The following is a 25,384-nucleotide window of genomic DNA, read 5'->3' as shown; positions in this document are numbered from 1 at the left end:
CTAGCCATGTAAAGCTGGCTCTGCTCCGAAGTCAGGTTGCTACCCTTGGGTGCTGTTAGAGTGTCAGGCTGCTATCAGCTGTCTTGCTGCTAATGAGATGTTTGAAAGGGCTTCTTGATCCATCTCGCATGGGATTCTTGACCTCACATCTGTCTTGCAGTCTGTGCCTTGTTTTAAACATTTCCTTCCATTAATCTCAGCCCTAAGTTTGCATAAGCCAGATGTCGGTATTTGAAAAGGAGGTGCAGGTCCTGTTTGCAGCTGTGGGTGCACAAATGGGCCCAGGTGATTTGCAGGGTTGCGCTAAGGCTGCTGTAGAAATGTTGGACTTTGTTTTTCTCTGCTAGGTGTCCCTTTCTGGGGTCTGTGCCGGCACTGGCGAAACCTCCTTTTGGTGTCTTTCCCTAATAATTCCTTCATAATCATTTCCCTAATAATTTCCTTCACCGGCTGATGAATGCCTGTGGAGGTCCTGGAAAAGATGCTCTCTAGACCCCATGTAAACAGCCACACCGTATTTCCAAGGGGCTTTGGGGGCTAGAAAAGATGCTGCCGGCGCAGGAGGGAGCACATCAAAGAATGAAGACTTATTCTGAGTGATGGAAACTTCCTCCCGCAGCTCGGGAACAGCCGGAGCTTTCACCGGGGAGCACGGAGCCCTGTTTCTGCCTGCCAGGGGCTGGCCCAGGTGTGGGGCTGGCCCCAGCCCCGGCGCTGCAGCCCGCGGCCCCCGCTCGGAAAAGGGGAGGGGGGCGGCCTTTGCAAGCGGAGCCCGGCTCCGCGCACGAAAGCTTCCTCCCCGGGGGCGAGGCGGGGGGCTCTGAACGCCTGATGCGGCTGAGCCCCCTCCCCAGCCCCCCGCCGCGGCCCGGCTCCCGCCTCTCCACCCAGGGCGCCTCCATCCTCCGCCTCATGCGGCCGGGCCGGAGCCGCCGGAGCCCGCGGCCGCCCCGCCCCGCCCCGCCTCGCCGGGAGGGCGCAGCCCCGGCGCTGCGGCGGGGCTCCCCCGGAGGGAAGCGCCCGGTGCCGCGGGGCTTGTGCAAGGCCGGCGCCGCCGAGGCGAGCCGCCGCCCGGGAGCGGAACAAAGAGCCCCGGGCCGGGCCGGCCCCGCCGGAGGGGCAGCGCCCCGCGGGGCACCGCCGGGTTGAGGGGGTCGGGGCCGCCCGGGCCATGCAGCTGCCGGGAGGGGAGGAGCGGCCGGCGGCGCCCCGGAGGGGGCAGCGCTCGGCGGGAGCGGGGGGGGGCTCTGGCAGCGCCGGCAGCCCCCGAGCGGGGCAGGGGCGCGGCGGTGCCGTGCCCGGGGCCGGCTGCCGCGCCGCTCGCCCAGGAGGGGCTTGACCGCGCTTCATGCGAGAAGGAGCCTCTCCCCGGCCAGCGTGGGGAGCGGCCGGCCGGCCGCCCGCCCTCCGGTGGCCGGCGTTGCCTGAAGAGCCGCGGCAGCGCCGGGGAGTGACTCGGCGGGGGGAGGAGAAGAGGAGGAAAAGAAATCAGGTTGCCGAAGGGATTAGGAAGGGGGGTGGGGAGGCGAAGCCCTCTCCCCCCCCTCCCCGCACACACTTGCGAACCTTTTCAGAGTTACCCTTCAGCATCAGTGGCACCGGCGGGCCAGCCCCGGGGAGCAGAGACGCCGAAACGTGCTCGGCAAACTGCAAGAGAGATCAGAGGGAGCGGAGCGGCCCGGGACAGCGGACCCTGCCCCGGCCCCTGCCCCTGCCCGCACCCGCGGGGGACTGCACTTCCCGTCTGCGATATTTCATATATTATTCTTTTTTTAAGTTTTCCCTGTTCCTCTCGCTTTCTCGAGGAAGGACGGGGTTTGTAGCATTGCGGGCGGGCGTGCTGCCGGGCCGCCTGCCCTGGGCGGGCGAGGTGGGGCGGGAGGGAGAGATGCCTCTGATGAGAGGGAAGGTCGTGCTCATCCTCGGCTTCGTCGTTCTGACAACTCTCCTGGCTGCGGTGAGGGGGCTGCCCGTGAGGAAACAGCGCAGCAACAGCCCGAAGGAGAGGAGCTCCAAGCTGGCGGAGGTAAGGCAGCCCCTGGGGAAGGACGGAGAGCCGGGAGGGTGCTGAGGCGAGCCCTCCTCGGCGTCCGCACCCTCTGCCCTGCCCGGGAAGGCTGCGGAGGGCAGGCGGCCACCTGGGCGGTCATCGGGGCTCCCTCGGAGGCGGTTGTGCATCTCCGAAGGGAGCAGCATCCAACACGTGTCCCCGCGGCCAGGCCGCCCGGAGCCCCGGGTGCAGGAGCAGCGGCGGGGAGAAGCAGGGTTTTGTGCCTCCCCTCCTCTGGGCCGTTTCTTCACTCGCTGAGGGGCAGAGCCCTTTCCCGGCCTCCGGGGTTTTCGGGTAGCCTCAGGTCTTTGCATTGCACAGAGGCTGCAGGAAAGGGGCTGGTTTAGGTGCTTGAGATCGGGGCCGAGTGCCGTGACCCAGTGCCCGGGAAGATCCGTTGCCTCCAGGGGGCAACGTCCCTCGTAGGAGAGAGGAGTCCGGCCACAACCCGACCTGCAGTAAAATTAGCAAGGTTGGTGGCTTCCCAGGAACTCCAGAACTCCGCTACCAGAAGAATAAGACGTGACGGATTTCACCCACCACCTCTCCTTCCCGCTGGGACGGCCCTGGGGCAGATTCCCGAGTGGTCGTGCTCCGTTCTCACCCCGGCAGCCTGCGCCCCACCAGCGTCCCCCGGGCAGGCGGCCTCGGGACCCCCACGGGCTGCGGGGGGAAGTCCCGGGGCTGCATCTCTCGCTGCTCTGAGAGCCCTGTCCTGGCCAGCGCTGGCTTCGGAGCGTGAATCGTGGAAGGGGAAACTTCAGGAGGCAGTGAGGGACTGGTCAGACTGGGAACCAACTGGTGGGACCTGATGGGGACGACAGGAAGGGAACGGGGAAGAAGCAAACTACCAGGAGGGCAGGGAGAAGGGTTTGAATAAGACAGACAGACAACTGAACGGTTAAAACAAGCTGTTGCCATCTTGAAACTGTCCTCTGGAGAAAAAGTGGTTCGGGCAGCAGAGCTGTGTTTAAAAAATACCCTTTTGAAGAATGCTACTTCTAAAAGTGGGTGAAAGGAGCAAGTGGGAAAAGTGGCGATAGGAGGAGGTTGAGCAGGACAGGGTAAGAGCAGCTCAGCCCTTGCTGGTGATAGACAGCAGTATAGGAAGTGGCAGGTTTGATCTGCAGTGTCAGTCAGACTGGCAGAGGAGGTGCCAAGTGATGAGAATATACCTTACTGCTAGTTATTGCCAAAACATGGTGCTGATCTGCAGAGGAGTCATGCCAGCAGCTCCTGTCGGATACACTAAACTCCCTTCCAGCATGAAATCCAGGGAACGAGTGTGAAGAAGGGATCTGCCGCATGGAAAGCCTGGCCAATGAGCAAGAGAGGGCACGGGCTGCGTCCAGCCAAGTACCACCAGTTGAGCCTGGTAATGGTTTTGACTGGAGCGTGGACCAAGCAGATGCAAACGGGACTGCTGGGGTTGTTATGTGCTATAGCGCTGGTAATACCATGTTGGTGCTGTACTTTGCTTGTGAAACTTCAAGCATAGATGTAGATGCCAGTTCACTCGCCAGACGAATGCCAGGCAGAGTGTGCTCGGGCTCTGGCTGCAGAGGGAGTAGGGATTTATGCTTGAAATCCAGGGAAGTATTGCAGCCCCATGGCAGGGGGCGTAGGATAGGGACAAACTGCATGTTAGGGAGCTGTGCAGGTCCCTGCCACGGGACCCTGCAGCGCAATCTCAGGCTCCTTTTCATCTGATGTCTAAAAAACATCGGGAAGTGGGGTGAGCTGCTGTCAGTCCCAGTTTGTGAATAGGGAGCGTTGTGCGGCCAGCCAAAGATCACATACGGCACTTAAACAGCGCAGCCTCTGTCCCCGGGACCTTTGCTTCTCGCAGAAATACAAACATACAAGTTTATAGGCAAAGGTTTGAGGGTGGAGGTTAGGAGCAAGGAGGAAGATGAAGAATGGATTCCTCTGGGGGTCTGTTGGTGCTCCCGTGCACGCCCTGCATCCCTTGGCGTACTGGCTGCACAGTTGGCATGGCAGGGAGAAAGTGGCACGTACTGGCATGTGTCTTCTAGCTGTGTTTTGGGAGGAAATCCTCTGTTTCTGGTGCATGTAGGGGAGAATTTGGAGTAGCCATGCCTGGCTGTTTGAACCAAAGCAGAGAGCACAAGCGCAGCAGTATGGTGGTTAAAAAAAAAAAAATCCAGAGTGATTTTGGGTCATAGGCACAGATGGTTCCTGTTGCAGCGCTGATAGGTCCTGTCTCTATGGCAGCAGGGCAGCCACAGCTGGAGTATTGGTTACACTATGGGTAATGCCCTACAGATGTGGGTAGAATGAAGGGGGCCAGGAGGAGAAAAATAGAAATGATGGAGCAGAGCAGATAGACAATCAAACCCATTAAACAATTACATAACTTTGACTTATTTTAATTTAACATCTTTACTTAAAGCAAACATTTTTCCTTGGTTTAGAATTGAATGGACATTTTTATAGTCTGTGCTGAGCCTCAGAGTTGCACTTCTATACTAAAATAGTTTAGAAAAATTAAAACCATTAAGGTTTTAAGTAAATTTTTGAGTTAGAAAGTCTTCTAATTGCAGGAAGGATGGAGGGAACACATGCTTTATCTTTGGGCCATAGCCTTATTGGTATGTCCCAAAGTCCTGTACCTCAGTCAGGATCCGTTACTTCTACTCATTGCCAAAGGAGCAAGCACTTGCATTTACATTTTTGCAGCTGTGATACTGTGCAGAAAAGCTTTGCCTGAGTTACACTGAGCCCAGCATAAGCAACAGATGTAGCGAGAATATTTTCTATTTCTTCAGTCTATTTGACTGGAAGTTGAAAAGGCAGAATACTTTCTTTCCAAACTGTGACTTAAATCTAACGAGAGAAGATACCTTCTCATTCAGAGGCTTTTTGGCGATGTTTGGGAAGGCAGGTGGGCTCTGAAGCAGCAGGCAGGTGTACAGCAGGGTTTTTAGAAGCGCTTTTGCAGGTTGGATGCATCACAGTCTGACGTGGGCAGAAATGTGGCAGGTCCAAGTGCTGAGCCACGCCAGCAGCTCTTCAAATTTGGGTAACTGAATACTTGGAAAAGCTGTGTCCCTTCTGGAGACAAGGGACAGCTCATCACATTGCTTAATGCTTTGTTTATTTATGAAGTCAAGAGGTTTAAATGCAAAAAATATGTTTTGATAAACTCACTGGATTTCAAAATATTGGCTTTGAGCATTGTTAATAGATGTTTGGATTCCTTCCGACCGATACCAATCAGTTCCAGTACTCTTCTAGTAAATAGAAAATAGCTAATGTTCTAACATGCTAGAAATGTAAACGTTAGAACTTATTAGATCTGTGTGAACCGACACAACCTCTTCAATAACTGTGCACAGAAATAATACTACCAGCAGTGACAGTGATGGGGGTGTTGGTAGTCAGCGTCCTGGCAGTGACGGGGTGCGGCAGAGCAAGCCAGCAGTGTTTTATGGAGGATCCAAGCCGCTCAGCCCAGCTCCAGTGGGCTTGGTGGGTGCTCCTTTGCAGGAGGGAACCGCTCTGAGAGAGGGGGCCAAGAGGAATGGCAGCGAGCTCCCCGAGGAACCCGGGGGTGTTACTGTGGGGCTGGGACAGGGGCAGGGTGAGAATCCAGGCTGGAGCTTGCTGTTGGAGTTCCCCTGGTCTGAGGCTGTGAGCAAAGCAAGTCCGGCGTCTGCACTAAGAGATAACGGAGGGCAACAAAAGAAATACCAAGTGTAGGATAAGGGCTGTAGTTGGCTGCAAATCAGTGGGTTTGTACAGCACCTGGTATGACTGGTCCTGGCCCCTGAGAAATAAGGAAATGAATAACAACAGTATGTATTATTTACTGATTACATCAGGCAGCGAGAGTAGCGATGAGAAACTACGTTTAAAACTGAAGGTCTATACCAAGAGGTTTTGCTTGCTGATTAAAAATCATCAGTAGCAGTCTTGATTTAAATCGACCTGCCCTGTGCATAGGGAGTCTGAGTGCAGAGACGTGCTTAAGAATTAAATGTATAGCAGCGACGTGATGCCTGGCTGGAGATACCAGCAAGCAGAGAGCAAAGGACCTCCAAGGCGACGTGGCATGGCTGTACTAGATAAAAACCGTTGAAGGGAAACATCGGCTGGGCTTGAGTGGAGCTTGTTAGGAGACTAAGTCGGGGTAGCCGTGTCATTCGGGAGCCCTAACGTAGCCTAGACACACTGCCTGGGGAGACCACTGGGGTGATGGGCTGGGGGGAGCCCGGGGGTGGCTCTGGCCTGCGCAGGCACGGGGGTCTGCAGGAGCCTGCCATGTGCCTCCTCCCAGCTCTTGGTCCCTCTTGACCTCCCCAGGGCTGTCTGGCCAGAAGAGGATCTCGCTTTCCCCAGAGCCATCTCGCCCTGCTGCGGATCCCCCGCTTGCGTTGCCACCCACGTCTGCCCTGCGTGGGGCACCTCGCCGCGCTGCCGCCCCGTCGGGAGGGCTCAGCCGGGGTGCGAGTGGGCGGCCGGGTGGGTGCTGGCTGCCTGCACGGCCAGATCCCCGCGGCCGCTGCGGGCTGTGTCAGTAGCAGAGTCATTTTGCCTGCGGATGTGCTTTTTACCTTTTCATTTCTTCAGCAATTAAGCGTTCTTGTCCCTGGCTTTGTCCTTGGCGGAGGTCGGATTTGTGGGTACAAAACGTGCACTGAAGCATCCTTCCGCTCTGAAAGGGGCTCTTTGTGCGCAGGGAGGTACTTCGCCCTTTGTAGCAAATTTCCTTTTGAGAAGTGCCAAATTATCTTAGTCAACACAGTTGAAAACCCTCCCGCCCTGGGGCTGAGGCAGGAGCAGAAACAAAGGGGAGCCGGGTGTAGGGAAGCTGCCCAACAAGGGGGCTTCTTCCCTTTTCACTGCACAAATAGGTCTGCTGCCTTCCCATTGTCACAATCAAAGGGGTTCCTGTAAAAGGCACATGTAAGGGGAAGAGATTAGGCATAAATCGCTCCACAGGGCATTGCCCGGCCCTCTCTCTGGGTTTCCAAAAGTGTCCGGCCCTTGCGGACCTTCTCCTTAAAGACAGGCAGGCCGGGGGACTCATCCTGCCTCCAGCCGTGGTCCCTCCCAGCCCAGCAAGGTGATGGAGGGAGTGCGCTGGGGATTAATTCCTGCTTTCCTCTTGTCGGTGTCTTAGGGGTAGGGAGTGCAAACCAGGGATCTTCTGTTTTCCATAGTGTCAGTAAATATTCTTCCACTCGGAATAATCCCCAAAACAAGATGCCCGAACACTTCCCATAGGGAAGCCTGAGGACAGTCTGAGCTACAGTCATGACAGCAAGGTGGCCTGTGCGGTCCAGCTCCTCCAAAGCAAATGTTGTTAGCCAGAGGCTTGGGTTTTGTATAAAGTACCGGAGCTTGTAGCCAAGAAGCAGGGAAGAGCCCTGTTTCACTGTGAAAACATTTCCATTTCAGACAGAAGCTTGCAAAAGTGCAAGGACTCTTTTTTTTTTTTTTTTTGGTAGACCATTTTTGCAGGGAACTTTCATTGGGCTGTCAGATGCTTTTACGTGGCCAGCTGTAAAAGTCCGCTCGCATGGTATTGCTTCCAGGCAGTTCAGTTTCTGTACGTTCCCTGTGTCTAGGGACTCCTGGGGCTTGTCTGAGAAGCTGTTATGAGATATACTTCATCTCAGTACTTATGAGATGAAGATACCAAAAAGATGGTGACCTACCTGCCTCTGAGTCCCAGGTGGTTCTTGGTGTGAAGGGCACCGATGTGTCTTGGGCTGCAGGTTGGTTTAGTCTCCAGGGGAAGGATACAGCTTCAAAGGGAACAAAATGCAGTCAATTTCTGCCTTCTGCTGGTCCTCAGCACCGCTGCGTGGGCGCGAGGTGGGGACCCAGCTGCAGACGTCCAGGGAGTGCCTGTGCATGCAGGGAAGAGGTGGTGAGACGTAGGTTTATCTTGGATTAGGAGCTGTTGGTTGGCCCAGCCTGCTGGAGCCTTATCTAGCATGCAGGACTTGGGGTGTGAGGCAGGGCTGGGAACATGTCCCCAGCCAAGGGAGCCTCCATCACGTAGGGCGCAGCGGGAGGCTGGTGCATGGCATGGGCACAGAGCCCTTCAGGTGAGCCGTTCATCCCAGCCCCGGCAGCCTGAGCCTGGGGGCGAGCAAGCCAGCCCTGGCTGTTTCCGGGCAGCTGAGCCCCGAGGTGCTTGCCGGGCAAGGGGATAGTATTCGTGGGATGGCCGGGAAGTGCTTCAGGAGGTGTCCCACCAGCAGAGGGTCGGCACCTCTTTGCCTCCCTGGGATGTCCTCTCCTCCCCACCACTTCAGTGCTCCCTCCTGCTGCCCTCCCCTTCACCTGCAGCCACTCCTGCAGCAGCCAGAGTCCCAGGGGAGGCCAGCTGTGCCGTGCCATGCCATGCAGCACCTCCAGCGAGACAAGGTGTTGTACAGATGTCTTTACATCCGCTGTTCCCCCCCCACCCCTTCACCTCTGGGGACACTGCAGTTGTATTACATGGTTAAGCTGGCTGCTCCTTAAAAATGAAAGATCTCCCTTTGGGGAGCATCTAGTTCTTCTCTCCTGGGGAGCATCTGCAGGGTGCCCCACCTTGTGCCTCCAGTGGAGGAGATGTGGGGCTGCCCGGAGGTGCTGTGGGTGTCTCAGGGTCAGCTTGGCTTCCCCCGCACCCAGGATTACAGCTCAGCTATTGCATGTCTGTGCCCACCCTGGGGTTACAGCTGAGGTCCCTCTGGGAAGTGACTGGCCAAAGGGAAGAGGAGGGGTCAACTGGGGGCTAAGATGCTGAGGAAGTGGGGCTCCCTGTTTGGATGTGCCCTAGGTTTCCTCTGACTTTGGACTTGCCTCTGCAGCCCTGCAAGCCTCAGGCTCCCATCTGGTGGGGAAAAAAAAAAGTAATTATTTTTTGGTGAGGCACTTAGAAGTAGCAGGGGCTGTCCTGGAAACGCTTATGAACAAGTGAGTTATGAATGACACAGTCTGGACTGGAGAGGAAGGTTTCCCTACCCCAAGACCCTTTCTCCATCCCACGCTGACCTGCGGGAGTCATTAAATCCTGGCACTGGGCTGGGGAGGGGAGCCGAGCTCACCCCTGGGCTGGGGAGCTGCAGCCAAGCACCTGGGGCAGGGGCTGCCGGCTGTGAGTGACCCCAGCTTTGCCCCTTCGGGAAGCTGAGATGCAGCATCCCTACCTGGATCCCTTCCTGTGCAGGGCATAGAGATGCTCCGAGTCCAGCTCAGGTGCCCTTTTTGTCTGTTGTTGAAGGGATCCCTGATGGATTTGCATCTGTTTGGTCAGCTGCCTTCCCTGCCCCACTGCCTGCATGGGGGGGAAGCCTGCGTGCCCTGCGTGGAACAAGGGGAGCGGGTGCCCCCTGCGCTCCCGCCTGCCCTGTGTTCCCCCCACACTGCAACCTCTTCTAGCAGGCTGGGGGGGCAGGAGGAGGATGGCATTGGTCCGGTCCCTCCGGTTTCTGCACTATATTTGGGGTTTCTTTCCTTTTTCAGTTTTGCCTGGGCTGCGGTGGGGAAGGAAGCAGCAGCTGGAGCAGTTGGAGGGTTACGGTGTGCAGGCTAACAAATGTGGATCATTAGCTGGAACAAGTTAATGGTTACTGAAGCATATGGGGTTTAGAGCTGGAACAAGTTAACAGCAACTCAGTCCGATGCATTAAGAGCTTATGTGTATTACAGCTCAACTATGTTAACAGAAAACATGTGCCCTAGCAGAAGCATTTGCCAGGGAGCACCAGAGGGTATGGATGTGTGTCTGTTCACCTCTCCGCGGGACCTCTCTGTGCAGTCCCTGCAGGGGCCCTGCTCCCGTACACACTGCTGTGCTCTATCTGAGCATCTCCCAGCTGGCCTGGCTGCAGCAGAGGTCTCAGGGGTACCTTCCCTTTCAGGTGAGGGGGCCTTGCCACCGGCTGGGCTCCTCGCAGCAGGCACCACCTGTCAAGGGTCGGCCCTTGGACCTGTGCACTTGGGCAGCGTCTCTGGTGTGAGGACAGCCCCGGCTGCTGTGCTGGGACGTCAGTGGTGCTAACCAGATGTCCCAGCTTCTCCACTGCAAGGCCTGTATGGTTCATCCATGTGGGACGCATGGCAGTCCCTCCTGGGGGGCAGGTGGAGAGGAGAAGCTGAGCTGTGGTGGACCTTCCCAAGAGCCTTCTCCCAGTACAACATGGGAGACCTGCATCTATTCCTGGCCTTGCCACAGGCTACTGAGGACCTGGGGCAGGTCATTTTCTTTGTCTGCAAAATGAGGGGTTTACAGCACTTGTCTCAGTGTTAAAGAGGGAGAAGATATTTATGGTAGAGAAGCACCTGTGTCTGATACTGAGGAGGGCAACAGGCAGGCATGGAGAGAGATGAAAAGCCACCGGGCTCCTACTTGTCCTCCTTGTGTCACAAGTGACCTGGGGAGTTGGCTGAGGATGCCAAGGGCAAGTTATTCATCGGCGTGCCCACAGGAGAGCTGGCTGCGGTGAGAACGGCTGGGCTGTGCCGACGGGGACGCGCGGTGAGGAGCACTGACAGCAGTCTGGCCAACTGCCCTGTTTTCGGTCTTGCACAAAGTCAACTATGCCGTGTCCTTTCTCCTCGTGGTGCTGCGTGCTGCTGCTTCTCTGTGCTGTGGTGTCTTCTGTTCCAGGGCTGGCTCTGCCTTGGGGGCAACCAAGTCACCAATCTTGGAAAGAGTTTTGAGATTACAGTTGTCGCAATTGTGAGACATGAAAATAAATGTGAGACATGAAAATAAATGAGATGTGAGGAAGCCTTTGATGCTGCCTCCTGCAGCTCCCTACTCAAGACAGTTGGGATGAAGCTAGTTAGAAAAGAGAGTGATTACATATGATCTAAAGTATTTTGATAACTGCATGAAAATTATAATCATGAGAGCATAATAATATCTGCACAGCCCACGGTTTGCTGCTGGCTCCTGCTGGTCTGTCATAAACAGGCTCTGCCCACGCAAGCATGCTAACCGAGTGCCTTGTCTGTTCCACGAGCACTTGCAGAGCTCTCCCAAAACCTAAAGGGAGATGCTTGTGTCTTTATTTAAAAAAACAAAAACAGCACTTGAGCGCGAGTGGATCCTGAAATGGACCAGTGAGTAGAGCAGTTGGGAGATCGTGGTCCTGCTCTTTACTTGTGCCACAGCCCATTTTCGGGCAAGAGTGTAACCCAGGGCAGAAGAAGAGGGACGCAGCTGGAGGTGTCTGCTGCCTTAAATTACCTCTGGCAGATCTTCCAGAGCTCACCTGTCCAAACCCTGAGTGACGGCTCCTGCTAAACCACCTGCCTATAAGTCTAAATGTGTTGTGTCTGATCATTGGGATTGTGGCTCGGGAGGTCTTATAGACAGTAACAGGGACTGAGTGGCATCTTCGCCTTCCCCATTTTCTTGTAGGTACCCACCCAGCTCTTGACACCTCTAGAAGCACGCTGTGCTTTGGCACAGTTCTGGGAAATCTGTTAAGCGGGTGATGAGCTGATGGGTAGCAGGGGTGACTTGCCTGATGTGCGTCCAGTGGATTTTCCATCTGGCTGAAAGACTGTGCCAGTGGATGGGTTGTGTGCCGGTGGGTGGGTTATGAGCCGGGAGGATCAAACTACAGCCCTTGGGAGGCTAAGGCAGTCTCAGCCGGCTGGGCTAAAAAAGCCCTTTCTTTGAGCAGTGTCTGTGGTGGGGTCATCAAGGAGAGAGCATGCCCAGCACTATGGGAGGGAGGCAGCGTGGCATGCTGGATTTGTTCCTGTTGATTACCCTGCTGTTCAACCTTCCTTTATTTTAAAGAGACTTAACAGTGTTACTTGTTAGCACTGGAAAAACCTCCCCTTTCTCCCCCTCCCACCAGCAAAAACCATTCTGAGCCTTTCTGCAAACTACAGCTCCAGAGCTGCCCCCAGACAGGCTGGGCTTCCTTCTGGAGCAACCAATGGGTGTCCCTCTGCTTCCATACCTTTATAGTAAAACCCTGCTCTAGAGTTGTTCCTGCCTGGTTTCAGTCCAAAGACAAATTTTTTTTGACAGCTTTCTCCAGATCTTTGCAGCTCATTTAGGTGAATATGAAAGGAAAAGTTTTATGGTAAAAAAAATAAAAAGAAAAAAATGTTCTGATTTCTATTTTGTATTTGGCTAATTCATAAGTGGGCAAGTTTGCAACAAACTGCAGGACGGATTTTAAAATAATGTTGGAGAGAGCTTGGGGGAAAGAGTTGGAAGACACTTGTGTAGACTCAGCTCTATTCAGGAAAAGACCAATAGTTCTTCTGGTGGGTTCTTGTTTCAGTTCAGCGTGATAAAACTGTTCAAAGGAAACCTAACACAAGCAGTAATGATTAAGCAACAAAACCCCCCATTCCTTATAGTTATAGCCCAGTGTGATACTGGCCTTTAGCAAATACGTCATTTTCTTCACTGCAGTGTTAAGAAGCCCACAGCACAGCCTGAACGTTGCCTCTGATCCGACTCCTGTGTGCACAGGTTTCTTCGGTTCAAGCTGAACAAGTTTATGCGCTTGCTAATTGGCTCGGGGTAGGTGTGGGTGGAAGCTGCATCCTCTGAGCTTGTCCTATGCCGGGGACTCACTTGCTCTGCTCCACTGATGCGCAGGCTGATGCACGGGCTCCAGCAGTGCTTTGCTCCCTGGGGAGTTATCTCAAGTGTACTTGGCTTGGGTTTAACCCTGTGATGAAGAGCAGCTCTGCTCAGCAATGTATGTAGTTACAAAGAGCGCTGCTGGTGGGTTCACTGGCAACTTGCAGTGCCTACGGAGGTGCTGAGGGACGCGCTGGAGGGACAAGTACTTGTGGCTGTGGTGGCAGCGTAGTGGTGTCCTTCATTGCCAAAGGGCAGTACAGCACAGGGACTAGTCTGTTGATGTTTTCAGGTTTTGAACTGCTGTAGGATCTGAGATGTCACATCTCTAATCATTTTTATGTAAGAGCTGCAGCACGTGAATGTTGATCATTTGCTTTCTTAACCCAGGTTTAGTTCAGAGTCTTAGAGAAGTTTATAGCAAAATCACAGATTTTAAGACCAGAAGAAATCATTAGGTCCTTGAATTTCTTCCCTAGCACAGATGCGGTACATATGTGTTGAGACCAGTGACATGGATTTGACTGTCTCCACAAGAGATACTGCCACTTTCCCTGTTAGCTTGTTCCTGTGGTTAGTCACCTACAGCGTTAAAAGCACAGTCCTTATTCCTCAGTTGCATTTGTCTGGCTTTGACTTGGACATGTTGGTTCCTATTATGTGGTTTTGTTCTGGATTAGAGAGTCTCTGGTGCCTAGTGGTTTATTGCCTTAAAGAACTGGGAAATCAAGTCAGTGCTTTCTCTTTTTAACATGACAAACAAATTGAATTGTACAAGTCTTTCAGTGGAAAAGTCTTTCCATCCCTTGAAATGGTTTTGCGGCTGCTCTCTTTGCCATCTTCAGGTTTCTGACCAATTTTAATAGAGGTGTATGGACTAGAAATGGGAAAATACCAGCCTTTAGTCTCTAGAGAAATTATTTGTGGCCCTTCCCCATACAGCTTGTCACCCATGTTATGTACAAAGTAGGCACAACACTGGGGTGAATTGCTGATGAGTTCCTTCCCCTTCCTAACATCTTTGCTGAGCTTGTGCCCCAAGGTGTTTAGGTGGTCAGTCCTACACGTGGGAGAGCGTGGACGATGTGGGTAGGGCTCCTGGGCTGGTAGGGAGGCAGATGTGATCCTGCTTATAGCCTTCAGTCTAAACACGGTCTTCACAAACGGAAAGTGCATGCTCTTTCCAGAGTGCTGCCCCAGAGTTCCTCTCGGGTTCCTGCCCCGGAAACCCTTATTCCCAGCCAGGCAGGACATCCCAAGTGTATGCAGGAGGAGCTATGGCAATTCCCCCTTCGGCTTTTTCCTTTGCTTGGTGCTGGCTGGTTGCAGGAGAAGGCTGGAGCTTGGCTGCAAGATATTGATGGCTTCCTGGCACTGTGCTCTCTGCTTCTGCGGTGTGGTGGCAAGCGTCCTTCCCCAGTGGCAGAAGGAGAAGGGAGCTGCTGACAACCATCTTTGTGACAGTTTGCAGCCTTTCTCCTGTGCTCTGTGGAGAGTGGGGGAGTAGAGTTTTCTCTCTGGACAGGCCAGCTCTTCCCTTCCTTTAGCCGATGCACTGCAGTGGCTTAGCTCCAGGCTTGACGGCTTTATCCAGCTGTTCCTGAGGCAGAGCAGAGGAGAGGGTGGGTGTTGCACAGCAGGAGTGTGACCCTCGAGGGCAGCTGCCTGCATGGCTGGCGGGACCCCCTTGGTGACACGGAGAAGACACATCTGCTCGTCAGGATCATGGTGCCATGGATGCTGTGACCCAGAGGGAGCACTGGGCCTCATGGGACCTCGCTAAAATCCATGGCTTGTTTGGCTGGGGCAGGACATTGAGCAGGACCTTGCTCAGGAGGGACATCTTCTGATGCAGGGACAAATTTCAACCCAGCAAAGCCTCAGAGCGATGCAGGCATTAGCAGGAGGGAAGGGTTGGGTGGTACGGTGCAGTGACTGTTGCTGGAGGACTCTGGGCCATCCAGGGCAGACACCCCTGGGGTCTTTGTGCCTGCAGAGGATTTGGGAGCTGAGGGAGTTCTGTTCGCCCTGCGACACTCTCGCAGCCAGTTCCCCTGGGGCAGTTCTACATTTTCCCTGTGGGAACAGTACTCTGAATTTCTTGAGCTTGTTTGGGCGTAAAATCTGAATTAGGCACTGCATGTAAGTTTGGAGACTTGGAGTCTGTTCCTGGCTCGCTTGCTCTGATGTCCTTGGGTGAGCTCGGATCTTGTTGCTAGAGGAGACCTCGCTTTCCATGTGTATTAAATTTGGATTGTCTGTGGAACGAGCTCACCCAGCCCTGATAAGCTCATTGCAAATTAGGCAGGAGCACCAGCCTCGCAGGGCTGTTGGCAGCCCCTTGTGCAGGGGTTGCACTGGGCACGCACAGTTGGCAGCAAACCCAGCACGGGCGGGCAGTGTCGTGCAGCCAGCACCGGGACACGGCCAGGTTTGCGTGCTCGGCCCCCCCTTGCTGTTTCTGCTCCTCCTGGGCTCCTCCTTGCTCCCTGCCAGGGAGTCCACGGGCACAAGAGGAGACCTGGCGAGGGACTGAGGCACCGGGAGACAGGCTGGGGCAGAGCCGGCCATCCTTCCTATTGGGCCTTCCCAAAACCGTTGTGGTTTTGGATGGGGGCAGAGGGAGCTGGGAGGGGAGGGTGCAGGCAGAGGGCTCTGTCCCCAGATTTGCTGCCAGCAGTGCCACAGCCGCCCTCCTGCCCAAACGCTCTCGCCGGGCAGCACAGGCTCCCTCCTCCCCGCAGCCCTCTCTCCTCCGGGCCCATCTGGTGAAGTCTGTCACTGGCCCTTCCCCGCGTCCAGCCCGCTCTGGGCAGCAGCCAAGGGACCAGCAGCGTCCCTGCTGCTCTTTTCCCTCCCCCAGGGACGGGGGGGTCACGGGCTTTGATGTGCGGGCACAGGGCTGGGGACAGGCTGTGTGCACTCATGAGAGCCTGGCCAGGCTCCAGCTGCCTTTGAAGTGCTCCAGTGATCAGGATGAAAGGGAGGGGAGTCCTTCCCCAAACCATCTGGCTCTAATTGCAGGTAGAAATGCCTCTCTGCGTTCCCCCGTGGGGAGGGGGCACGCCGCTCTCTTCGTTAATCCCGTGGCTCTTGGCTGGGCTGGCGCGAAGGGCGAGAGCTTGGGAACAAAAGGGGGTTTCAGCTGGGCAGCCAGAAATAGGCAGCCACTGGCAGAGATGCTGGGGGTTTGGGCACCTCCGCTCCCAGGCGCGAGCTGCGGGGCCCCGCAGACCTTCCTGGGGACGGCCAGTGCCGCGGGGGGGCTTTGCCAGTTGTTCCCATCTCCAGTTTCTCGGGCGCACTGGAGCCTGCTGGCCCTTTGACTCGCGCTCTTTTATGCCGGCATGCGCCGAGCGCAGGGATGAGGAACGTGGGAACTCGGCGCGAGCCCGGCCGTTTGGCAGGGTTCACTGGCTGCCTCCCCGCGCCTCCGGCCGGCTGGCACTGCCGTCCCGGCGAGGCTCCCTGCCCACTCCCCGTGCACCTCCTGGGCAGGGCTGGCTGTGAAGCGCCACGTGCCACTGCAGCAGTAGCAGCGGTTAGAGCCATTGGCAGCACTGGCAAGTAAGTTTTATTGTCCTGTTCCACTGGGCATCTTCCCTTTCCCAAGGAGATAAAGGTAGCAGTTTCTTTCCCTCCTTGTGGTAGCCTTTGGGCAGCGTCTGCAATCTCAATTAAACCTGTGTTGCTTGAAGTCGTCTGCCCTAATACCGACACCACAGAACAATTTAGGTGAGGTTTCCCCCTTGTCATAAAGCCCTTGTTATAAACTTTTAATATAAACATATAAAATGATTAAGCATGAGCTCTGGTAACTCTGTGACCAGAAGCAGCCCTTGCCATTACTCATCTCCAGGGACCAAGCGATGGCCAAAAAGGGAGAGCAAGAAGTGGAAAGCCAGGTGAGATGGGCAATGGGACAGCAGAGGGGTGCAGAGAGGGTGGGCATGGGGATGGGAAGCACCAGCCTGAGTAGACCTGTAGGTTGTTCAGGTGCAGTGGGGCCGAGCCCTGGCACAGCACAGGCCACTGGGTATTAACTTGATTAATTAACATGTTAATTGCTGCCCTGATGCTGCAATAAGATGGGGTGGAGGAACCATTTGGTGCAGGAGACCAGACCTCCCTTTGCTGGGCAGCGGTTTGCTCCCTGCACAGCCACTCTTGGGAGATGTCGTCACTGCCTCTTCCCTCTCCAGGTCTCTGCCTCATCCGACCCCAGTTCGGCGGGGGACGAGGAGCTGCCGCCATCGGGCAAGGCGCGGGGGCTGAGGCGGAGCGGGCAGGCTAGCCCACGGCGGCACAGGCGCCGCGGGGTGGCTCAGCAGGCTGCCAGGAGCCCAGCGGTGCCCCAGCCCAGCGGCACTGGCCGGGAGGAGAGCCTGCCCTTCGTGCTGGACCTGCAGAGCTTGCCAGGGCTGGCTAACGTGGACCTGAGTGCCCAGAACCCCAACATCCAGGTGGGGAGCAGGTCTGGGCGCGCTGCGGGGAGGATGCAGGCGAGCAGCGCGTGTGCTCCCCAGCCTCATTTGGTTCCCTAAGAGGAAAGATCTCATGAGTGGGGTCCGTGTGGCCACTGCCATCTGTCTTCTTGGTAACTACTGGATGCAAATAGCTGGTGCAGATGAGCTCCTTGCCAGAGCAATTTGCTCATGGCCATTTCCCTGCCCCCCCATAGCCCCTCTCCATAGAGCAGGAGCAAACGCTCCTACGGGGGTGACCTCTCAGTCTCTGAGGGTGGTGTTGGTCCCTGTGGGTGACCACCAGCCCCCTTGCGCCTCCCGCTCTGCCCCTGCTCAGTCCCTCCGGATGAGGCGAGACCTCTTGCACTCATCGCGTGGTCCTGTAGCCCAAAGCATCTCTGGCTGCTCAGGCTGGGAACCAGTGCATAGGCTGGTAGGTCTGTCCTAGGGCTGTTCCCAGGCTCACTGCCCTGCCTTGTATCTGGCCTCCAGGTGACTATTGAAGTGGTGGATGATCCTCAGGCTGAGATGGAGATGGACTTGTTGAAGGAGACAAGCAATGACTGGTCCCTGACGTCCTCTGAGTGGTTGTCCCACAAGGACCTCTTCTGGCCCCTCTTCTGGGAATACACCGACCCTGCTGAGGAAGAAGAGGAGGAAGAGGAGGAGGAGGAGGAGGAAGAGGATGACAACCTGGATGTAGGGGACAGGGAGGAGGAAGAGGAGGAGGAAGATTACACAGCAGAGTATGAGGAGGAAGAGTCCATGCTCAGTGGAGTGGGAGGTGACTGGGACCAGCAGTGGCCCGGGCAGAAAAACTGGATCTTTAAGGAAAAGTATAATTATGGTGAGTCATACTGGGCTCATGCAGCTGCCCTGCAGACCAGCGCTGCCCTGCCCTCCCTTGCCTGACCCACAGCCCTGTCTCGCTGCAGGGGGAGCAGCCCTGCACCTGGGATCACAGCACGCTGGTGCTCAGCTCCTACTTAAAAAATAAGCAAGCATGCCGAGGAGCAAGGCCAGCACCCAGCTGGGGCTGCTAGCAGTCAGACACACCAGCGTCCCAGCAGGAATTGCCCTTGCATGTAATCATACTGGAGTGTGGACTCCAGTGAAGGCATGCTCAGATGAGAAACACGGTGTAAATGTTTAATGGCAAGTGCTGCTGCTGTTGACTCAGGTCCCTGCAGTGACACCAGTGCCAGAAGCCTTTGCCACAGACCTGGGCATCCCCCAGGAGAGGAGCTGCAGAGGGCTAGATGGCAGGTGCCGGTGGGCAGACAGGCCAGGGCACCACGGCAGCTCCCTCCTGCAGCTTGCTGGCCACGAGCCCAAAACCAGTCAACCTTTGCTAATATGTGATGCTTCAGCATCATGGCCAGTGCATCAGGCAGGTTCGGTGACGATGGGGATAGGCAGCGATGCCTGTCTGGGTCGGTACGACCATGGGCAAAGCTGTAAGAATGAGAGCCTTTGCTCAGGGGCTGCTTCCCTGTGGTTGCCAGCGAGGACAGGGTTGGCCCTTGGCATCACATGGCCAGACACCTCCGTGTGCCCCAGGCAGCACTGGCCCTGCATCTCTGTAAAGGACATCCCAGGGACAGGGCAGAGCTGAGGGAGGTCCTGGGTGGCTACTAGCTCCTCTCCTGCTGAGGCTTTGCTGAGGTTCACCACTCTCTGCCTCTCCCCTGCCATGCACAGACTATGAAGATGAGGAAGAGTGGAGCCCATGGTCCCCTTGCAGCATCACCTGTGGCAGTGGCAACCAGAAGAGGACCCGGTCCTGTGGCTACGCCTGCACAGCGACTGAGTCGAGGACCTGCGACCTGCCACGCTGCCCTGGTGAGCTCTCGGCCATACCAGTGCTTGGTATGAGCAAGCTGTCTGACCCTGATGTGGGCTGGTCCCCTGCCGCTGCGGGCTGGGCATTGCTCGTGCTTAAAGAACTATCTATGTTTAATGTGATCTGGGCTAATGACCACGGAGGTTTGTTTCCACGAAGAAGCTCTGATGGGGCTTCATGGCTCCCTCGGCAGTTATGTGGTGCCCAGGGGTGGTAGAGCTGGCATCCAGCTCGGTGTGCGCCTCCTTGCACCTCTCTCACACTAGGAGCTTGAAATCCTGTCCTGAGGCATATTGAGAGCTGGCTCCATCCAGTGGGATTTGCATAACCCACAGCCTTGGGTGGGGCTGTCCTGCGTGTCTTGCTGCTGGCCCTTCCTTCCGGGCACAGGGCTGTGTTGCCAAAGCAGTGGTGGGAGAGGGGGTGGAAGATGAGTGGTGTTTGGTGCCCTTACGGAGGGAAAAAACCCGCCGCTCCTCCTGGTGTTCAACCTGGCTCTTTGGTTGTTTTTTTCCCTCTCAAGGAGCAGAGGGGGAAATGGTCTTCCCCACAGAGGAGATGCCTTTCAAAAGCGACAACACCACAGAGCTGTTCAACTCAGGTCAGCCTCCGCCTCTGCCTCTGCCTTGCACTGGGGGCTTCAGTGCCAGACCCCATGGGGGGTGTAGCTGGCTGGTGGGGAGGGCTCTGCCAAGGGCTCCTGCATCTGGTGTCCAGACCTAAGTCACCCAAACCACTGCCACGTGCAGGTTTTGGCAGTCATGCTGGGAAACCCAGTTCCTCCCACAGCCCTGCTACAGCATGGTCCTGCTTTACGGTGCAGTGGCCGAGGCCAGCCTGTCACGTGCCCTCTCCCATGAGGGGATGCTGCCAGCCCAGAGCCTGTCACGATGGGTGGCCCGGGCAGAGCCCCTGTAAGGGGCAGCTCTGCCCCAGCACGAAACCCCTTCCCTCTGTCACTGCCTCAGGGATGGCGCCTGGCTCCAGCTCGTCCCAGGAGCCTGGCAGCTCCTGCCTGGCAGTTGCAGGCTCCGCTGGTGGTGCTGGCGAGGCCATGGGCAAATGCCAGCTGGGTAAAGCGGGGTGCGGGCTGCACGTGCCCTCACCCTTTCGGTGCCCTCCCCCCCAGAGGTGGACAGCTGTGAGAAGTGGCTGAACTGCAAGAGCGACTTCCTCACCAAGTACCTGAGCAAGGTGCTGACGGACCTGCCCAGCTGCCCCTGCTCCTACCCGCTGGAGGCCGTCTACAGTGCTGTCAATCTGCGGGATGAGCGGCAGGGCAAGAGCTTCCGATGGCGGGACGCCAGTGGCCCCAAGGAGCGCCTGGACATCTACAAGCCGACGGCACGCTTCTGCCTGCGCTCCATGCTCTCCCTCGACAGCACCACCCTGGCTGCGCAGCACTGCTGCTATGACGAGCACACCCACCTCATCACCCGCGGCAAGGGGGCCGGCGTCCCCAACCTCATCAGCACCGAGTTCTCCCCGGAGCTGCACTACAAGGTGGACATGCTGCCTTGGATCCTCTGCAAGGGCGACTGGAGCCGCTACCACGCCGTCCGGCCCCCCAACAATGGGCGACGGTGTGCTGACAACCCCGCCGAGGAGGAGTACCTCTCCCAGCTGCAGGAGGCCAAGGAGTACTAGCCGCAGCCACGCTCAGAGGAGCCACGGCCACCGCCGGCTCCCACCCCGGCCCAGCCTGGTGAAGCCCCGGCCCTGCTCATGGGCTCCTTGCTGGCCCCGGGCAGAGCGGGAGGATGCGCGGTCCATCTCGCCCCCGCAGAGGGGTGCCTTGGCACCCGGGGGCCTGGGCTGGCGCGCGGAGAGCCGCAGGGGATGGGAGGCGTAAAGGGAACGGGGGGCTGCTCCCATCTGCTTTTATTCTCTACGATCTTTCAATGCAACCTGAAAGCTGGGCGTCCGCAGGGTGAAATGGCCTCAGCTCCTGCTGGCTTCACACTGCCTCTGAGGAGCTGGCCCGCTGCAGGCAGAGCTGCCTGCTCTTGCCTGTACACCTGCCCAGGCACACGCTGGTGGTGGGGCCTCCCAGGGAGGGGCAGGGCTGTCCCAGCCGTGCGTGCAGAGTGGGGCCTCCCCTCTCCTCGGGTTTTTGCATGCGCGGTTGGGAAGGAGCAGGGAGAGGCTTAGCAGGGTTTCGTGGGTCCAGGGAGGGAGTGGGGCAGGAGGAGACTGGCTGCCTGGGCTCCCTTGGCAAGATTGCCTTGCCGCCGTGGTTTTGGCTGCGAAAGGGAACGTGGTGCCAAAGCCAGACACGGGTGGACCTCAGAGGAGGTCAGCACAGGGGGGACACCACCTGTGTGCATTTTAGCCCCTCTGCCTCAGTGCTTGGGGGAGCGGGGTGGCAGCACCTGTGCAAGTCCCACCACCAGCCCGCCTCCACACCTCGGCTCCCCGGCAGCCCCCTAGCAGGTTTCAGTGCTCGGGAGCACCCGTGACATGGCCCAGCAGAAAGTCCTGCGTTTCCCACCCACGGCCCTGCCGGGGGCAGGAGGCAGCTTGGCCACCGTTCGTGCCATTGCTGAGAGGAGCAAAAAGCACCGAGCCAAGTTCTTGGTGGCAACAAGTCAGGCGCTGCTGGGAGCACCCAGCATTGCCCCTCTCTGGTGTGCTGCTGGCCTCGGGCCCTGCTCCGTGCTGTGTCTGCCCAGGCCCCCAGCGAGAGGCAGCCCAGAGAAAGCAAGTTGAGAGCACACCCTGCACTGCTCAGGCTCACTGCCTGGCCAGGCGAGCACGTGTGGCTCCAAAGGAGGAAGACACACACGTGCTAATAATGTCAATACCTGGTGTCTGCAGATCATGGATTGTGATGCTCTCCATTGGCGCTTTGGTCTTGCCTGGGTTTTATTCAGCTCTTTGCAGGTCCATGGCAGTTTCTCCCAGCGTATTTTGGGAGCTCCCAGGTTTCCCACAGAGAAACTAGGCTGAACACCTTTATCCCTGGACATTCAGTTGCTGAACCTGGCAGAAACTGTTCGTAGCTTTTATTTAGCAAATTTATGCATCAGAGGAAATAAAAGAGCAAGTCAAGCACACGTAAAGAAGAATGGAGTCATTTCTAGACTAGAGGTTTCACCCAAGGCTGTTGGCTACTCCATGTTTTTCTGCATGACACTGTTGGACAAAAAAACATCTCTCTGGGTGCAGAGGTCCTTGGTTGACTGTCCTGTGCTGGGTCTGTCCTTCTTGCAGGATCTTTCTCCAGGGCCAGTGAATATCCACAGTCTGATAGCTCTTTGGTGAGTCTTTCTGGGAGTGTCTTATATATGTTGAGTGTATGTTGATCCTTTTGCCTTGGTTACTGATAGAATATTGCATCCTTGGTCATCAGTACCTAAGGCTTCATTGCTGGTAAAACAAAAGTATTTACGAAGTTATCACTGAATTATTCTTATTTAACTATTATTCCACATTTGTATCCCCAGACTCCAGTTATGGGTGCTATCAAAACATAAGCAGACACCGTCCATTTCCCAACAGGCGTGCAGAATGAGATGGCCAGTGTTATGTAAAGGGCGGGAAGGAAGACACAACCAAATAAGCATGGATGGAGATCCAGACCCTGGTAAATTTTCATGACCATTACATGTTCCCTAGCCCAAATGGTCATTTGCTCACTAGTTTCTGGTAAAGAGGTAGGTCATAAAGAGGTGGTCAAGAGGGGGTGACAATGATCTGGGGGCTTGGTTCTGGGAGCCTGGGACGTGTGTGGGGAGGCTCAGCAGCAGACATGGAGGCATTTGTATGGGAAGCAGACAAATTGAGTGGCGAAGGCCATGGAAGGATGAGCTTGTTATCTTCTGTCATTCAGCAGAGCATCTTCATATTTCCTCTCCCCTGTCATATGTCCATTAACATCAGCAGACTCTCAGAGGAGCTTATTTACCATCAGTGCACAGATTTCTTTAAAACAACCTCCCATTAAATATGCCTAGTGTCCAGTATTGGACCCACGGATGGAAGCAGGACCACTGCAAATAGCCTTTCTTGAAGGAGACTTTCAATAGCTCAGCCAATTTGTTAGACTGGCTGCTCTCTGAGGAAGCTCTTACAATAAGGACTGTTACCCAGGATTTGCACCCTCTTCCTCTTTATACTGAATAAGTCAACCAGTCTAACTCCCAAAGAAGAAACTATAATTTCTGTAATAAATGGAGTTCCCATCCAAGGGCAAGTAGAAAATTTTCTTGCATTGAGCCCCCCCCCGCCCCAAAGCTGGTTGAAAGCCAAGTGGCTGTTCTGCCTCGCTGCCTCTGTGGTTTGGACGATACAGGCATGAACGGGAGCATGAGAAACAAGAAGCAGTGTCGTTCCTCACACGAGCACCTTACACACCTGGAGGCTTTGTGGGGCACCATGAGAAAAATAGACATTAGGCAAGCGTTTATTTTTATATCCCATCAAAGACTCTGTCCAGCCCACTGCTATTTAAGTGATGAATCTCTAAGCTTCCACTTCCTAAGTTTATTGTGTTTTTTATATATAATATATATAAAATGTCATTTATTTCTACAAAATTTCATAGAGAAGAATTCTTTATTCTGATGCTGCAATAAAGCACTTTATATACATATGTGTTGCTGATGTCATTCAGTTGGGACTGAAGCATATGTTGCTATTTGTTTTGGTTGAGAGGGATGACAGTACGTTGAATGCTGCATGTCTTGGGTCCCCAGCTGCAGCCGCAGCAAAACCCCTGGTGGCTTTGCTTCTTTCCCTTAGCATTTGCATTTGATGGTGCCTGACTGCAAGAATCACAGCTAGCAGACACCCTCCGGAGCCCACAGCCATCAGATATGTGAAGTTCTGCTCACAGGGAAGGAAGCCTCCTACAAGGAGACCGTCAGGGTCAGTGCTGAGAAGCAAATGCATTGCCTGTGCCTCAGCCCTGACCCCAGATTTTATTCCATGCTCAGCCTGGCCAGACCTGGGTGCCAGACAACCTTACACCAGCACACTGCTTTAAGCAGGTGTTCATCATGGGAGTGAGTGTAAAAAAAAAAAAACAACCCAGCAGCATCCCAGCTGGAAAACTGATTTGGCAAACTGCCTCCAGAACCAACAGCTAATGATAGCAAGGGGATTTGCAACGTTTTCCAGGGATCACAACTTTTTGTTGCTGTTAATTTGCTGCATAAATCGTGACCACTTCCAAGCTCTTGCTATTTCCAGCTGTTTTCCTTCCTTCTCTCTTGCTCCTTTTGCTTTGTGCTGGCTGCACATCTGTCGAGGGTTATCTGCTACTCCAGCACAAAGCTCTGCTCTGCAGCTGCCTGGCGCCATTGTTGGCCCCTGCCTGGGGGGAGCAGATGGCTCCTCTCGGTGAAGGATGCTCTGAGCTTCCCACTGGTCTTCTGCAACATCCAAAACATTGTTGCATGGAGCCCAAGCCACGGGAGCCTGCCAAGCGCCACTCTGCAGGAAAAGCAGCACAGAGAAAATAACTCTTTCCCTGCCGGAGCAGTCAGCAGTTACTACTGTGTATAGAACACACCTGACATGCCTTTATCCTCTGCAGCAAGGTCCTTGCTGTGCTGGATGCTGAGCCCTGCTCCAAAACTCCTGGGCTATAGAAAGCCCACAGCAGAGGATAGAAGCAGGAGGAATTGCTGCCCTAATCCTGCAGGTGCTCAAGCCCTGGAGATGTCACCTGAAATCACAGAGTGAGTCCACGGCAGAGTCTCAAGCTGCACCTTTGCCCGCTCCTTTGACCACAAGACTTCTTGACCAGTTGAGTTGTCTTAATTTGCCAGCCTGGACTGGAGTTTCATGAGGCTCAGCTGTACCAGTTCCCTGCCGTCCGACTTGAAGCTGAGTTAGTTTGTACACAGAAGGAGCTGTGCCCAGATTTTGCTAGGCACAACGGTCAGGATGTGCTTGTCCCTGCTGACCTCCCCTCTTGGCCCCAGATGAGTCAGGAACAAGCTGTGCAAAGACCTGTTGACTGTGAATGACACCTTCAAGGCATGTGCATGGTCAGCTGCCTGCGGGACAGGCTGGGTGCAGCCCATCTCTCAGGGATGAACGCGAGATTTCATAGAAACATGTTTACAGCAAGAAAGATCCCATTAGCTGTCTCCTTTTTTCAGGGCTCCTGCTCCAAGAATCTGCTTCTTGGAAACCACACAAAAAGCTTAGCTGGGCCCAGAAGGAGCCGCTTTGGGAGGAGAAGACAGAGAAGGATAATGCCAGGAGACTTTTTCCAAAGCCTGTGGAGCAGACCTGAACTGCAAGGCCTGGCCTTAGCCTAGGAAAGAGCAAAGTGTGGTTGTGATGGTCTGTGGACCTTGAGTTAAAACTGAAGCTCTGGAGAGGAAAAAAAACCAACAAACCTCTCAGGCACCCCCATTCCTAGTCTGTAAAGGGACTCACCTCACTGTGTGGCCACATCAGCCCTCCGGGCTGGGTGTGCTGGTGCC

At 55.5% G+C, this 25,384-nt stretch overlaps 1 protein-coding gene across 1 annotated transcript; it reads left to right on the top strand.

Moving 5' to 3' along the window:
* The first annotated feature begins 977 nt into the window (after nucleotides 1-977).
* Nucleotides 978-23,510, top strand: ISM2 (isthmin 2). Its single transcript, XM_072863913.1, has 6 exons — nucleotides 978-2,026; nucleotides 16,838-17,098; nucleotides 17,594-17,948; nucleotides 18,803-18,943; nucleotides 19,468-19,545; nucleotides 20,074-23,510. Exons 1-6 carry the CDS (start codon nucleotides 1,349-1,351, stop codon nucleotides 20,589-20,591), a joined length of 2,031 nt encoding a protein of 676 aa, XP_072720014.1. The 5' UTR covers nucleotides 978-1,348; the 3' UTR covers nucleotides 20,592-23,510.
* The last annotated feature ends 1,874 nt before the right edge of the window (nucleotides 23,511-25,384 follow it).

Source organism: Ciconia boyciana, chromosome 6 (genome assembly GCF_034638445.1).
Source record: "Ciconia boyciana chromosome 6, ASM3463844v1, whole genome shotgun sequence".
Classification (NCBI taxonomy): domain Eukaryota; kingdom Metazoa; phylum Chordata; class Aves; order Ciconiiformes; family Ciconiidae; genus Ciconia; species Ciconia boyciana.
Note: the sequence above shows the minus strand (reverse complement) of the source record. Positions and strands in the feature narration are given on the sequence as shown.